The 14,722-nt window shown below is 35.9% G+C and overlaps 1 protein-coding gene across 4 annotated transcripts in view; it reads left to right on the top strand.

The window, feature by feature from the left end:
- Positions 1-14,722, top strand: part of ANO2 (anoctamin 2) — a 578,869-nt gene that overhangs the window by 340,349 nt on the left and 223,798 nt on the right. For all 4 annotated transcript variants that reach the window (XM_072653705.1, XM_072653706.1, XM_072653707.1 and 1 more), the window contains 3 exons: positions 7,993-8,153; positions 9,427-9,509; positions 12,529-12,636. In XM_072653705.1, coding sequence (XP_072509806.1) covers positions 7,993-8,153; positions 9,427-9,509; positions 12,529-12,636 — 352 coding nt within the window. The remainder of the gene's footprint in view (positions 1-7,992; positions 8,154-9,426; positions 9,510-12,528; positions 12,637-14,722) is intronic.

Raw genomic sequence — 14,722 nt, 5'->3', positions numbered from 1 at the left:
AAACTTGAGAGGTTATTTAAGGTATTGTATAAGATATTAATGTATAGTTACATTAAAGGGGCAGCTGGGGGGCACAGGATAGAGTGCTGGTCCTGGAGTCAGGAAGATTCATATTCCTGAGTTCAAATTTGGCCTCAGACACTTACTAGCTATATGACCCTGGGCAAGTCACTTAACCTGATTTGCCTCATTTTCCTCATCTGCAAAATGAGCTGGAGAAGGAAACCACTCAAGTATCTTTTCCAAGTGGGGTCTCAAAGAGTCAGATGCAATTGAACAACATCATTAAAATATTATTTAGTGGCTGAGCATCATAAGAGGTGAACTGCTTGCTGCAAAATAAGCAACAAAAAGTCCTCCTGATAACGAATTCCAATATCACATTAAAAATAATTTTTGTATTATATATTCTTTGGCATATGTGTGGGGCAGTTGACTTGCTTTTGTGCAGATGATCAAAGGCAGGATGTAATATTATATTTTATTAATAATGAACTTTTTTTTAATACAAAGTGCTTTCTATCCATCAACTAAGTGCTTATTTCCTGAATACAATTCTTATCATTCTTTCCTGCCTTGTAAATATGGAATTCTAGAGCAAAAGGAAAAGATTTGATCCCTTGCACTGGTATATTCACTACCAGAAAGCAGCTTAACTCCTAGAATACTTAATCAGAATATACTTAAGCAAAACATTTTTATGAATGAATATTTCCTTTTAGGGATCACTCTCCCTGCTGAAAATTAACAGCCCCAACAATTGTTTGACCTTAATTGATTTTTTTCTGCAGCCTCTATAAAAAATACTTGGGGATAAAAATTGTACATTTGAACTTACTAAAGTCCTATCATTTACCATTTTGAGTGCAAACAATTTTTTTTTAATGAGACAAGAAACCCTCAAAATCTGACAATACAAAAAGCCAAGATTTCTAGACATAGTTCTCCATTTTCTATTCTATTAACAGATGACATTTTTACTCTCAGCAATTGGTTGTATCAGAATCTCAGAACTGGGAGAAACTCTAGCCAGTTTCTAGTACAATACTCTCCCTTTATATATGAGGAAATGCTTTGTAAACATCATGACAGACTGAAAGTTGGTCCTTAACTGGCAGGTTCACTTCTCAATAAGCCTTCCAGTCTCTTGTTAATATTGACTTTCCAAGGACATGGGAAAGAGACATCTGGACACCTCCTTGGACTGGTTCTACTTTTTCTACCAAATTCTTTGCCTCTGGGGACTGAGAAACAGTTTATTAAGGCAGCAGTCTTCTTCCTCATGCTCTTGTTACTAGCCCAGCTCAGTAGCACCCTCTGCTGCCCTTTTATGTAGAAAGCATAACTGAAGTTTAGAGTTCCAAGCACTCTTTGCTCCTACTTCTGGAGGCAGGTCAAAATTTGATTTTCACAGAATCCACAGTTTCTCTGCAGCTGACCTCCAAATTTACGAACACTGTTTTTTACTGCCTGGTCAATGACTTAGGAAAGTCAAGATAGATGATTTCATTAATTTTATTCATTGTGGAACCTCTTGGAGGAGGGTTTTTGTCTAGGTAGGGGACACAGAATTGGAAAAATTGCAGGCTAATAATTCTTTGGAATTATTTGCTTTTTAACAAATAATATTTTATTCTGAATTTAAACACCAAAAATACACAAAATGGAATATAAAGATTAATATCTGTTCCATACAGCTTGCTTTTTACAATACATAATAAATTCAATATGTTACTTTCAATGCTATCCTATATGTTGGTGCTTCCTTCTGAACTTCCTGTGTTCTGTTTCCTGTATTTAAAAATGTTTTATTCTCTCTTTTTCCTTTTCTTTTATTTCTTCACTTTTTACTTTGCTGTTGCAAGTCTCCCTCAATCTTCCAACCTCTTTTTAGGGAGAAAAGGAAAAAGAAAGCCCATGTAATCATTGCCAAGCAAAACAAGTTCAAACAATGATTGTGTCTGGAAAAATGTTTCTTTCTGCATCTTAAGTGCTTCACCCCTTTATTAGGGAATATGGTCAACATTTTTTCATCATAGATTTTCTAGAGCCATATTTGATCATTGCTTTGATCAGTGCTCTTAAATTTCTCTTTCTAAATAATAGTGTTTTTATTATTACATAAATTGTTCTCCTGGTTCTGCTCATTTCACTTTGCATCAGTTCATACAAGTCTTCCTAGTACAGTATGAAATTATCCCTTTTGTAATTTCTTAAGATGCAGTAGTATTATATTATTTCATTTACCATAACTTATTCAGCTATTCTGCAGCTGATGAACATTTCCCTGAGTTTCATTCATTGCCACAACAATAAATACTGTTATAAATATTTTTGTAGATATGTGTACTTTTTCTTTGATCTCTTTGGTACATAAGACTAGTAACAGTATTATTTAGTCAAGGGTATGCAGTTTACTTTTTGTATGTAGATTCAAACTGCTTTCCAGAATAGCTTAAATTATTCACAATTACATTACCAGTACACGAGTGTGCCTGTATTCCTACATCCTTTCCAGTAATTGCCATTTTTCCTTTCTTTTGGGTCATCTTTTCCAATTAAATGAGTATGAGGTAGAACTCAAGAATTGTTTTATTTTCCATTCTTCTTATTAATTTGTGTTTTTTATATGATTGTTGAAAATTTGCATTTCTTCTATTGAGAACTGTCTGCTTATATCCTTTCACTTATTGGAGAATGGTCCTTGTATATTTGAATCAATTATTTAAATTTCTTGGATATTAGATCTTCATCAGAGAAACATGCTCCAAAAAATTTTTTTCAACTTAACTATTTCCCTCCCTAATTTTATTCACACTGATTTTGTTTGTGCAGATGCTTTTCAAATTCCTTGATGAAGAACTACCTATCTGTTGTTGTGAAAGATATCCCCTTCCCTATTCCTTTAATTGTTTATAATATTATCTTTTAAGAAAACTATTATTATTATGGCAGATGATGAGAGATATTGTGAAACCTAGTTTTTGCCATTCTGCATTCCATGTTTCCCAGCAGTTTCTGTTGAACACTGAACTTTTTTACCTTCATTGAGCATTACAGGTCTTTGGAATTATTGAATACCATGTGGCTATGTTTGTGTTGCATATTATGTACCTGATCTATTGCAAAGATCAACTTTTCTGTTTTTTGACCAGTACCAAATAATTTTGAAGATTATAATTTTATGATATTTTAAAGTTTGGTTTGGGTAGATCACCTTCATCTGCAGATAAATTTTGTTAGCATTCTTTCTAACTCTCTAAGGCAATTCTTTTGGTAGTTTGATGTGGCACTGATAGATTTAATTAATGTAGACAGTACAGTCATTGTTAATATATCACCTCTGCCCAATCATAAAAAAATTAATGACTCAACTCTGTCGTTATTTCTGTAAAGAGTGATTCATAGTTGTATTCTTATAGTTTCTGTATATTTCTTGATAAGTGGATGACTCCAAAATATTTTATACAATTTGCAGGTATTTTGAATAGAATTTTTCCTTCTATCATTTCCTACTGGGTTTTATTGGGAATATATAGAAAAGTTGATGATTTATGTGTGGTTATAGTTTACATTCTGCTATGCTGATGAATTTCAATTTTAGTTGAGTTTCTTAGCTTTTCTAAGTAGGTCAACATATTATCTGCAAAAGCAATAATTTTGTTACTACTTTGTCTTTATTTCCTTTATTACTTTTTTATCACTATAACTAGTTTTTCTAGCACTATATCAAATAATTATAATAATAGACATTTTTAATTAACTCTTGGTCTTATTAGAAAAGGACTCAAGTATTTGTCCTTTACATACAATGCTAGATCTTGGGTTTAGAGAAATAACTGTATGTTGTATTATGGAAAGGTTCATTCATTCCTGTGCTCTAAAATATATATATATATGTGTATGTGTGTGTGTGTGTGTGTGTGTATGTATATGTATATGTATATTTTCAAACAAACATGGATGCTGTATTTTGTCAAAAGTAGTTTTGTATCTATTGATATAATTATGTTTCTGTTGTTAGTAATATATTTTATTATGTTTTAGGAGTTCCCGAATATTGAACCAACTCTACTTTTCAGGCATAAGTCTAGCCTCATCAGAGTACATAATCTTTTTTGATATATTGCTGTGGTCTCTTTAGTAGTATTTTATTATTTTTTGAGTCAATATACATTAGGAAATATTGAGCTATAATTTTCTTTTTCTCTTTTGTCTCTAGAATAGGTATCAAAATCATATTTGAATTATAAAAATTATAAAAAGCTTTCCACCTTTGAGAGTATCATTAATTATTGAAATTAATTATTCCTTAAAAGGTTGATTGAATTCATAAATTAAGTAGTTTACCTTTTTTTTTGGAAGTTCTTTTATAGCTTGTACAAATATTTTTTTTTTCTGATACTGGCTCATTTAAATTCTCTGTTTTTGTCTATTAATATAGATTTATTATATTTTAATAAATATTTACCCATTTCATTTAAGATATCAGATTGTTGGCATATAATTGGGCAAATGGTTTCTAATAAGTTCACTTATTTTTTCTTCATTTATTGTGAGTTCTTTTTCACATTTGATATTGGAAATTTGATTTTCTCCTTTTGTTCAGACTAGTTAGATTTATTTATTTCTAGTGTAAAAATAGATCTTCATTTGATTGATCAATTTAATGTGTTTTATGCTTCAGCTGTGTTGTTTCTTTGATTTTTCAGGATTTCACTTTCTGTATTTGCTTTTTTTTTAATTGTTGCTTTTTTAATGTTTTGATAGTATGTTTATTTCGGTGATCTTTTCTTTCTTTGTTTTAGCAGATAAAATTTCCCCTCCAGACTGCTTTGACCACATACCAAAAGTTTGACTCATTTTTTTCATTTTCTTTAATGAAATTTTATATTATTTCTATGATTTTTCTTTGATCCACTGGTCATTCAATATTAAATTATTTATATCTGTTTGTATTTGAAACTTTTCTTTAAAGACCTTTTATTAATTTTTATTTTTGTTGGATTGCATTTAATAAAAGTATGTATTTAATATTTCTACTTTTCTATATCTGTTTATGAAAATTTTATGTCCTAACAAGGAGTTGATTTTTCTAAACATCTTATTTGTAGCTCAGAGATGTGTATATTATTTTCTGTGCCCATTCAGTAATCATCAAAGATCTATTATACTTTATTTTTCCAAAGTTCTATTCAGATCCAGTATAACTATTTCTTCCTATAATTGATTAATTTTTCATTTATATATTTCAGGTGACATGCCATTCAGTACATATAATATATCCTCTCTGTTTCTCTGTCTGTGTGTGTACTGACATGTAGTATTTATTTTTTATATTATATATATACACATATGTACACATCTAAACATTTTTTGCATATATGCATACTCTCATCCATACATATATATGCAAATGTATACATATCTCTCTATGTGTATGTTCATGTGTACGTATATGGATATATAATATTGATGCTATTTAATTGCTCATTGTGACTTTAAGTGTAGTGTAATTTCCTTGTTTAATTTGACCACTTTGATCAACAAAACAGTCGTCTTGTCTGAAATCATGATTATTGTCCCTATTGTTTTAGCTTACTTGTATAGTATAATAAATTCTTCTCCATCCCTCTCTTTTTTCTATTGTATCTTTTTGCTTTGAGTATCCTTCTTGTAAACCACAAATTGTTGTTTTCTGCTTTCTAATCCATTCTGCTATTCTCTTTTCTCATAAGTGAATTCTCATAATTCATATTCACTGTTATGTTTGTTAATTTTGCATGTCCTTCCATCACATCCTCTCATTCTGCTTCCCTGCTTAGCGCTTTACCCCAGTGCTTTTCTCAAGAAGATGGTGGTGAAAGAGAAACTGATTAGTACCAGAGGTTCCTTAATTGAAACAATCTGTTTCTATTCCATTATCCATCTTTTCTTCCCCTGACCCAGATCCTGATCACTAGTTCTTACCTTGTATTACTTTTACTTTTAATTCTTCCTTTAGGATCAATCCTCAAAGCTGAAGTTTGTTTTTCTTCCAACTCTTTCCTCTTCTGAATTTTCCTTTCTCTTATCACGTTTCTCTTTTGAGTTTGATGTTTTCTATACCAAACTCTTCTGTATAAGTATGTTTGTGTTTGTTCAATCGATCTTTGTCTAGTTGAGATGGGTAACATTCATATGATGCCCACTTCCTATCCCCGTCTGCCATGTTTGCATGGTCTTCTTTTCACACACCTTTGTCATGAAAAATAATAGAAATTTCAACCTCTTCTTTCTTTTTATTCTAGTGAAGTGTTTATTTTGTTCCTTTCTGAGCAACCAGGTAGGGGCAGGATTGGCTAATGCATGATCATATAGTAAATCAGTTGTTGTTTGTCCTTAGTTCTCAGAGAGGATCATGACATCAGAAAGATGATGCCATAACATGCAAGTGAGTTGGATTGAAGTGAGGGAGGACTGTGCAAAGTCACCAGCCTCACATTCTCCTCTACAGCCACTTGGGTCCAGTGGCAAGACATGGATCAGGATGACTGAAGATGACTCTGGATACAATGAGAAACTGGCCTTTTTAAGCTAAGATCTTTAATATAAAGGTCTCAGTTTAACTGAGGAAACACCCAATCAGTAATTAAGGCTAGGTAAGAAATGAGGCAGAGAATAGCTGCTTTTGCATAGTTAAGAGAAAAATCAATCTAGGAGGGGAAGACCCTCAGAGTTTCTGACCCAAACAGAAACCTTTGTTACTTACATTCACTCTGAGCCAGTTAGGACCCAAATAATGACCATGTGGGGCTTGACCTGGGAGCTATTGCTGGCTCATCAATGACAGCCAGAGTGATTTGATTTATAGCATGGTCCTTCTAGTCCATAAACCCCAATATATCTTGAGAGATTTCAGCAATCAACATTTACATTCCTTTGGGGAGAGCACCCATACCCTATATGGATAGGGGGAAGGTCAGGGAAGGCAAGGCAAAGGATCAAAGAAAGAAAGGAAGAATGTAAGTGAGCAAGTTGGTTCCAGTTGTCTAGTTTTATTTGAGTTCTCAGTGGGGCTCCTACTCCTCCTCCTCACAGAGGTTGTTGTAAATCAGCAGTGAAGCCAAGAATAGATATCCAAAAATCTGAGAGTCCCCTAGGATGCCTGTAGGCCATATTTTTAAAAATTTTTTACATTGTATTTATTAGCTCTGGGGAGTTAGTTTAAACCTACAAACAGTGGAAACAGGAATATCGTTGTTTGTGCATTCTTGAGAAGGACTGATGACATCACAAGGGTGATGTCTTGACTTGGTGGTAGATGACGGTAGATTGACTAAGGCCCATTTCCTGGGATAGAACTTTCTTTAGTAGGACCAGCTGTTGAGTAAGAGGGTTCTAGTTTCACCAGATGTGACTTTGATGTGGAATGAATTTCTAGAGCATCTCAGAATTCCTGAATTTTGTTCCAGATTTTCATATGTAAGGTCAATTTGGTTAAATCTTACTACTCTATTGTTCTGTTACAACCACAAGTCAGACAGAAATCCTGAAAAGTTCAGCCTTTGTGGGAAAATGCAGTTCTTTTAGTGCTAAACTCTACTTTAGTGGGTGACTGAAGGGGCTTTAAATTATTTTTTCCAACAGATTTACATAGAAAAGGTTTGCATCAGTTTCTCTACACTCCTTGTCTCATCTTTCCTCCATATATTTATAAGGTATGGTCATACAGGAACGTCAAATTGATGACCTACACAAGATTCAAATCTATGGCATTCATTACAGCACCTCTAGTAACAACTCCTACTATTTCCTTAGAAACCAAAAAATAAAAATGCTATTCTGAAGTTGGGCCATCCAGCCCTACTACCTATAAAGATCTATGAGTTCTTCAAGGTCAGCTGATGGTTGGAGAATTTATTGAAAGTTATATAATTGGGTTCTACAGACCATTGAGGTATAATCACCCATGACCTAGTTTGAACCATTTGCCTCCCTTTGTCCCCTCAGCAAAGAGATGTGTGATGAGAAGAACGGTTTCACAATGTGCCCGCTCTGTGACAAATCCTGTGACTATTGGAACCTCAGTAGTGCATGTGGCACAGCACGGGCCAGTCACCTCTTTGACAACCCTGCCACCGTCTTTTTCTCCATCTTCATGGCCTTGTGGGGTAAGTGGTGCTCTGGAACAATTGGTAGAGGGATTTTGATTCTAAATGGGCAGAGTTACCAGAATTTCCATATCTTAATGTTTTTCTTTTTCATCTCCTCTTTCAATATTTCTTCTCCTGTACCCCAAAATGCATTTTTTAGGGAGAGAGGAAGATTTTTCTCCCTTTGCCAAATCTGGGAAGGAGAATATGAGTATTTCTGAAAGCATATATTTGCTGTCTTCTTTAGAGATTAAGATTTCCTGTAATTTCCATGTAAGAATTATTTAGCTAACTTCAATTCCATTCAAGCCAGTCCACTAATCATCTATTGAGTGCCTAGCACTTAAGGTAGATCTTGTAAATTAAAAATGTGGTATGACAAATATTTCCCTAATCCTGTAAACCATGGCTTTCCTTATGATTGCCTTCATTCTTATGGTTTCCATATCAAATAAACTGGATTGTGTGGATGGATAGAGAGATAGATAAAACATTTATTAAGTGCTTATTATGTGCCAGGCACTCTGCCAGCTAACCCTGGAAATATAAATACAACCCTCATTATTCTGGTGCAAAGTCTGCTAAGTTTATCATTAGGTTCATGAAAAATGTTGAGAAGTATGTGAATTCCTAATTTGGAGCTTTGTACCTGTGTGACCTCAGAGAAGAAAAGGAGTTGGATTAGGTGATTTCTGATTCCTTCTAATTCCCAGATTCTGTCGTCCTATGGAGGGTTTCTTGAGTCACATGAAGTTAAGGACAAAAGAATTTCCAGGCATATATAGTTAGTTCATACTTAGAATTTATTTTTTTAATGGAATAAGTAAAAAAAAAAAGCAGAACATGAGATTGTACTATAGTAAAATTGCATGAATAGTAGGTATTTTGTGAACTTCTTTTACATCTTTAGAGTCTTTCTTCATTCTACATCCACTGTTATCATCCCACTATCAGTGGGCTCTTTCCATTCATTCAATAGTAATATAATTTAAGGAATGGAATTTGTGTGTGTGTGTGTGTGTGTGTGAGTATACATACAATGAGAGGAGAGTGGAGGTTCTTTGTATATCTCTTGGTACCTGAGGATATGGAATATTTGCTTTGGATTTGGTCTTGCTTTGAAGTCAAGGGATGAATTAAATGTCATAAGAGGAAGGTATGGGCTCCAGTTTTGAAACACACGGGGTACAACGAAGCATTGTCTTGAAAAATCTAACAGACTGTTTCTCTCTATCTGTCTCTCTCTCTGTCTCTCTGTCTCTCTCTTTGTCATTCACTTCTTCACCCTAAGCCACCATGTTTCTGGAAAACTGGAAGCGACTACAGATGAGACTAGGCTACTTTTGGGACCTGACTGGCATAGAAGAGGAAGAAGTGAGTTTTCTTACACATCTGTCTGTCCTTGCACATCTGGCTCCCCTTCCCCCGGGAGTTTCTGCTGTCTTGAGGAGGCGGGGAGAGAAAAAAGCTGGTACTTGGTAGTGTCTGCTCTTTGCTTTCCTTCCTTCCTGAGATGCTCCTGGAGCCTCTATATCCTCTTCTATAAAATCAAATTGCACCACTGACAAGCACTGGGTCTTCGTGGTGGCCCTGAAATGGAATTTTCCTCTCCTAATCCCCACCCCACCCCCAGTCAGAATAAAGACAATGAATCAGGTAAAAATCAACATAGATAGAAATGCTTTTTTAAAAAAAAAATTATGGATGGTGTTTTAGAACTTTTCTTTCCTTGGGGACAAGGAGCCATAGGTAGACTTTCAAAGACTTTGGTATTTGCTATCCTTGAACTTTTTTATGCGTATGTCCAAGCAGCTTCTGTCAGATTGTTTGCATCATCTTGGGAGTGGGGTAGGGATGAGAGAAGGGCACTGGTTGTCAAATCTTCCTTAATGTTGTTGGAAAGAACAACAAAATTTCTGGCAGATCATTCTGGCTGTGGGAAATTGGGATAAGAACAAAAAGATTAAGGGTGGATTTTCCTAAAGACCAGTTTTCCAGAACAAATGATGTTAAACTAAAAAAGAAAATTGCTTCAGGGTGTGATGAGACAAATACTGTTTTGTTGGGTGCTCGTGGTAAATAGAAATGTGAAAAAAGTAGCAGAGCCAGAATTCAAACCCTGGTACCTCCTGTGACTCCAAATCCAATAGTTTTTCCCATTTGCCAAGATGACTTTCTCTCTGGCTGCAGTTAGTAATGGAGCCCAGCTAGCCCAGTTTGTTTTGGTTTCCACAGCTTTCCTTAGCCATAGGTGCCTTTTATTAATCTTAGGGAGTATTGATGATGGAGAAGAGGGTCAAGAAAATGCAGCTTGAGGTGATATGTAGTGGGGGCAGGCAAGGAAGATTCAATGTCCTGCAAGAGCTGCTCCTAAAGGTCATCTATAAAGGTTGAAGCAGCTGCCACATGAGTGAAGAATTCTTTTTCCCCCATGTTCTGACTGATAAATGGTGAATGGCATGTAGTTAATAGAGCCCCATAGCTGCACATATCATTTGCTTCCTGAGTTTCTAGCTGATTCAACTATCTCTTTTCAAAGAATGTGAGAGCTTTGAGGGCTTTGAGATCATCTAGTCCAATTCCTTCATTTTTAAGGTGGAGAAACCTTTCCTTGGGCCTTTGCCTAGAGAAGCAAATTATTTTGCCCAAGGTCACCCAGTGTTGGAGCTGCAATGGAAAACTGAACCTCCAGACTTTGAATTGGAAGGGAGCTTAAATGGAATTTAGACTAAACACTTTACAGATAAAGCAGCTGAGGCTCAAAGAGGTAAGATGATTTGCCCAAGGTCACAGAGCTAGTTATAGAAGGCCCAGAATTAGAACCTTGATGTTGGCTGTGACACTTAACACTTGATAGCAAATCACTCTTGGAACCTCAGTTTCTTCATATGCAAAATGGAGGCACCTTAAAGCATTGTAGAAATGTGAGTCATCATCATTGTCATCATCATCAGTAATATCTCTGAAAATATTTGATTACATGAAATCTTTGGCAAGCTGAAGCCTGATCAAAGTTCAAAAGGACCATGAACTGGGCAGATACAATCAATGAGACTCCTCTCCTTAGGGGTCTTCTGCAAAGTCATTTTAGTCACATATTGTGGAGGGAGTATTCAATGTGTCTACGTCCTTGCATCACCTATTATGGGGAAGGAAATAGAGATATGACAGATCTCAGATCTCTAAAGGAATTTATAACATAGTACTATTTCCATAAAGAACACAATCAATGTGCTACAGGCAGTAGAGTAGGATAACCCAAGTCAAGAATGGTTTCTTGGAAGAATGGATTTTTGAACAAAGTTGTAAAGATGAGCAGAGAAATGTTTAGGAGAGGGATCAATGAACTGAATGAAGAACTGAAGGCAAGAGGGGGTATTTTCTACATAATTTGGAAATATACCCTCAGACAAGTTATTAGCAGCCTTACATAGCTGGAAAAAAAGACCCTTCCTGGAATGAGATGAAAATTAATGGTAGTAATATGATATAATGCAAATGGCCCTGAATTTCAGATTATTGGACCTGAATTTGAATCCCAGCTCTGATAACATAAAATGAAACAGTGTGTACAATATGATAGGTGCTGTGAAGGAAATACAAGGTTTAAAATTCTTATCCTCAAAGAACTTGCAATTGGGTGAGAAGGCAAGATAGCAGTTCAAAATAGCTATTATACACAGTATTATATTTCAAGTGTAAAACAGAGTAATTACTCCCTGTGTGATTTTGTCCCAATCACTTAACTTCCCTTGACATTTGTAAAATAAGGGAATTGGACTTTGAAGATCTCGGAAGTCCTTTTTAGCTCTGGATCCAATGTAAGGTTGAGCCAAGTGATGGTTTTGCCTTTTGATGTTTGTTATCAACTATTTGGGGAAGTAGAGTAATGGAGCCCAAACAGATGTTCTATACCTATTTTACTTGCCAGCAGTAGGGACACATCTGACCTTCAGGCTCAGAGATGACTGACCGGGTCTTCATGTTTTGGGTAGGAGCTGATTTTGGTGGGATGGCCAGCACCACTATTGTGTTTTCAGTTAAACTGTTTCTGATACAAAGCATGTGGTTTTCTTCTGAAGCAGCTGACCTGCTAATATCTCCTCTTTTTTTCCCTCAACATCCGCACTACACCAAGGAGAATATTCAGGTTTGATTTTCAGATGGTGACAGATGTCTGTGTTTTCCTTCTTCCCGTGTTCTCTGTTGTGTTTTTGGTCCCCACTCCTTGTGATTGATTTGTAACAGTTATTGACTTACCTTGCCCAATCTGAAACATAGTTTTCATGTATTTGTGATGTTTGGCTGTTTTCCACTGGCTAAGAACTCTCCTTTTTTTTTTTTTTTAGTCTTCCTGACCTCCTTTCTCTTCTGGTCTTATCTTATGCTCTAGGAACACTGCCGGCCTGAATATGAAACTAGGGTTCGCAAAAAGATACTGAAACAGCATCAGACCCATGTCCAGAAAATGGAAACAGAAAAAAATGAGAGTGAGGATGAGGTAAGTTTCTGGGGTTCACTTGTCCTTATTAATTTTAACTTCTCGAGATTATTTTCTTGTTGTTTCTGGAACTACTTGATAAATGAAAGGTTAGAATATTGGAAGTGGATGAATTCCTTCCTCATAGATGAATTAAAATAAATGAGACTAAGAATTTTCTTTTTGTTGCTGCAGTCAAGACGTACTTCAGTCAATGCTTTGCTCTCAACTATTTTTTTCACTCTAAGAAAGGTGGATAGAGTATGTTAGGGGAAGGGAGGGAAGCAATCTAGACCTTGTTCTCCTTGGCTCTATCAAATTCTTAAGCTTCTAGGTTCACTAGTAATTTCAGAGGATACGCTACACAATGTCTGGTGGGGATCAAACTACCAAGGCCTGAGGTCAACTGCCTAAGCTGCCATTATCATCTCTAATATCCTGCTGCTTGCTCAGGAATCCTGGAAAATTCACATATAGAATGATGGTTCCTCATTTGTGCTGCATTTTGGACTTTTATGGTGCCTTGTTAGACATTCCAGAAGATACTATAGATGGTGTACATCTCTTCTACTCTCCTCATCTATCTTCAACTTGTGTTTCTCTCCCTACCAAATATGGACTGAAAGAAATGATAGGTTTTTAAAAATCTGTTTTGTTTTTCACATTTGCCCTTGCTGTATCTTGTATTTGAATTCAAATTTGTCATGAATTCATTTTATTTCTTTTTACATCCTTAGAGTTAAGACTTCTCCATTTTAACATGCAAAATTATGCAGAGTCAAAGGCAAAGGAATGTGGTATTTTTTTTTTAAACCAGATCGCAGGCTGTCTTTTCAATAGTACTTCAGTATAAGACAGAGAAGCCTTCTGCTTGCTCAGAGTTGTGTTGTTTGGAAATTATTTATTTGTTCTTAGGAAAAATAATCATCACTAGCGCTACCTCCAGTAACCACAATTTCACTATCAAAAAACACTCATCAAATGACATTATTTTCATCCTCCTCTCCATTCCAAATACTTTAGAATTATTTCCTCCCCTTCTCTCTCTTTCATTCCTCTCTCTCTCTCTTTCTCTCTCTGTCTCTGTCCGTCTGTCTGTCTCTCTCCCTTCCTCCCTCCCTTCTTCCCTCCCTTCTTCCCTCCCTTCCTCCCTTCCTCCCTCCCTTCCTCCCTCCTTATTCTTCTCTATCCCTGCCTTTCCATCCCCTGAACTTGAATTTCTCCCTATCTAGCGTTGTTCCCTCTATTTACAAAGAATCATAGATTTACACCTGGAATGGACTTCAAGATGAAGAAACTGAGGCCTGGAGAGGCTTGCCTTATTTCACTTAGGTACTGAGGGGCAGGGTTCTTTGACTAAATAAATCCTGTGTGCTTTCACAGTGTTCTAAATTCTCCTAGACCTGGAATAAATAAGCCATTTTATGTTATTTGGCTTACTTGTATTTGACCTAGTAAGTAGCTGCTTTCATAGAATCAGAGAATCTTGTTTCATTTTTTTCATTTTGTTCCACTTACCTTTTAATATATTTTATTTGAATCCCTGCTTATGCTTGTTTTGGAGTTGGTCATTCCTTCTTTTGATGGACTGCTAGATCTACAATAATTTTTTATCCTCTTCAGTGAATTCATTGCTTTACACAGCACTCCAGTTTTATTTTTTTAATTGGGGTCTATACTAATGCCCAGGATCTGCCCCTTGCTGATGCTTTAGGGGAGGTGGTTAGATCTGCTTAGTTTCACCCTGGGTTCCTGTGCTGACCTCTAATTTTTAGGGCTAGCCTTCCCCTGATTCTTTGTGGTGCAATACAGTGGATCCTCTGGGCCTCCTGTGTGAGAAACAACAGAATCCTTGTGCCTAGGGTGTTCCAGCCTAAGGCTAATTGTTTCTGTACTAGTTTCTGTTCTCTGCTACTCCGAGGACTTTCAGGGTCCCTACCTTGGAGCCTTCTGACCTCTCTGGGGTTTTCTTGAGAGGGTGTTTGATCTTGTTGCCTCAAGAGAGTTTTGCAGACTGCACAGATCCCTGGGCCATCTCTGATTATAGCAAGAGGTTACTCTGTGCTGGTAGTGGCTTTAATGGTGCTTCCTTTCCCTGTTGCCTTCT

This window comes from Notamacropus eugenii, chromosome 3 (genome assembly GCF_028372415.1).
Source record: "Notamacropus eugenii isolate mMacEug1 chromosome 3, mMacEug1.pri_v2, whole genome shotgun sequence".
NCBI lineage: Eukaryota > Metazoa > Chordata > Mammalia > Diprotodontia > Macropodidae > Notamacropus > Notamacropus eugenii.
This window is presented reverse-complemented; position numbering and strand designations above follow the sequence as displayed.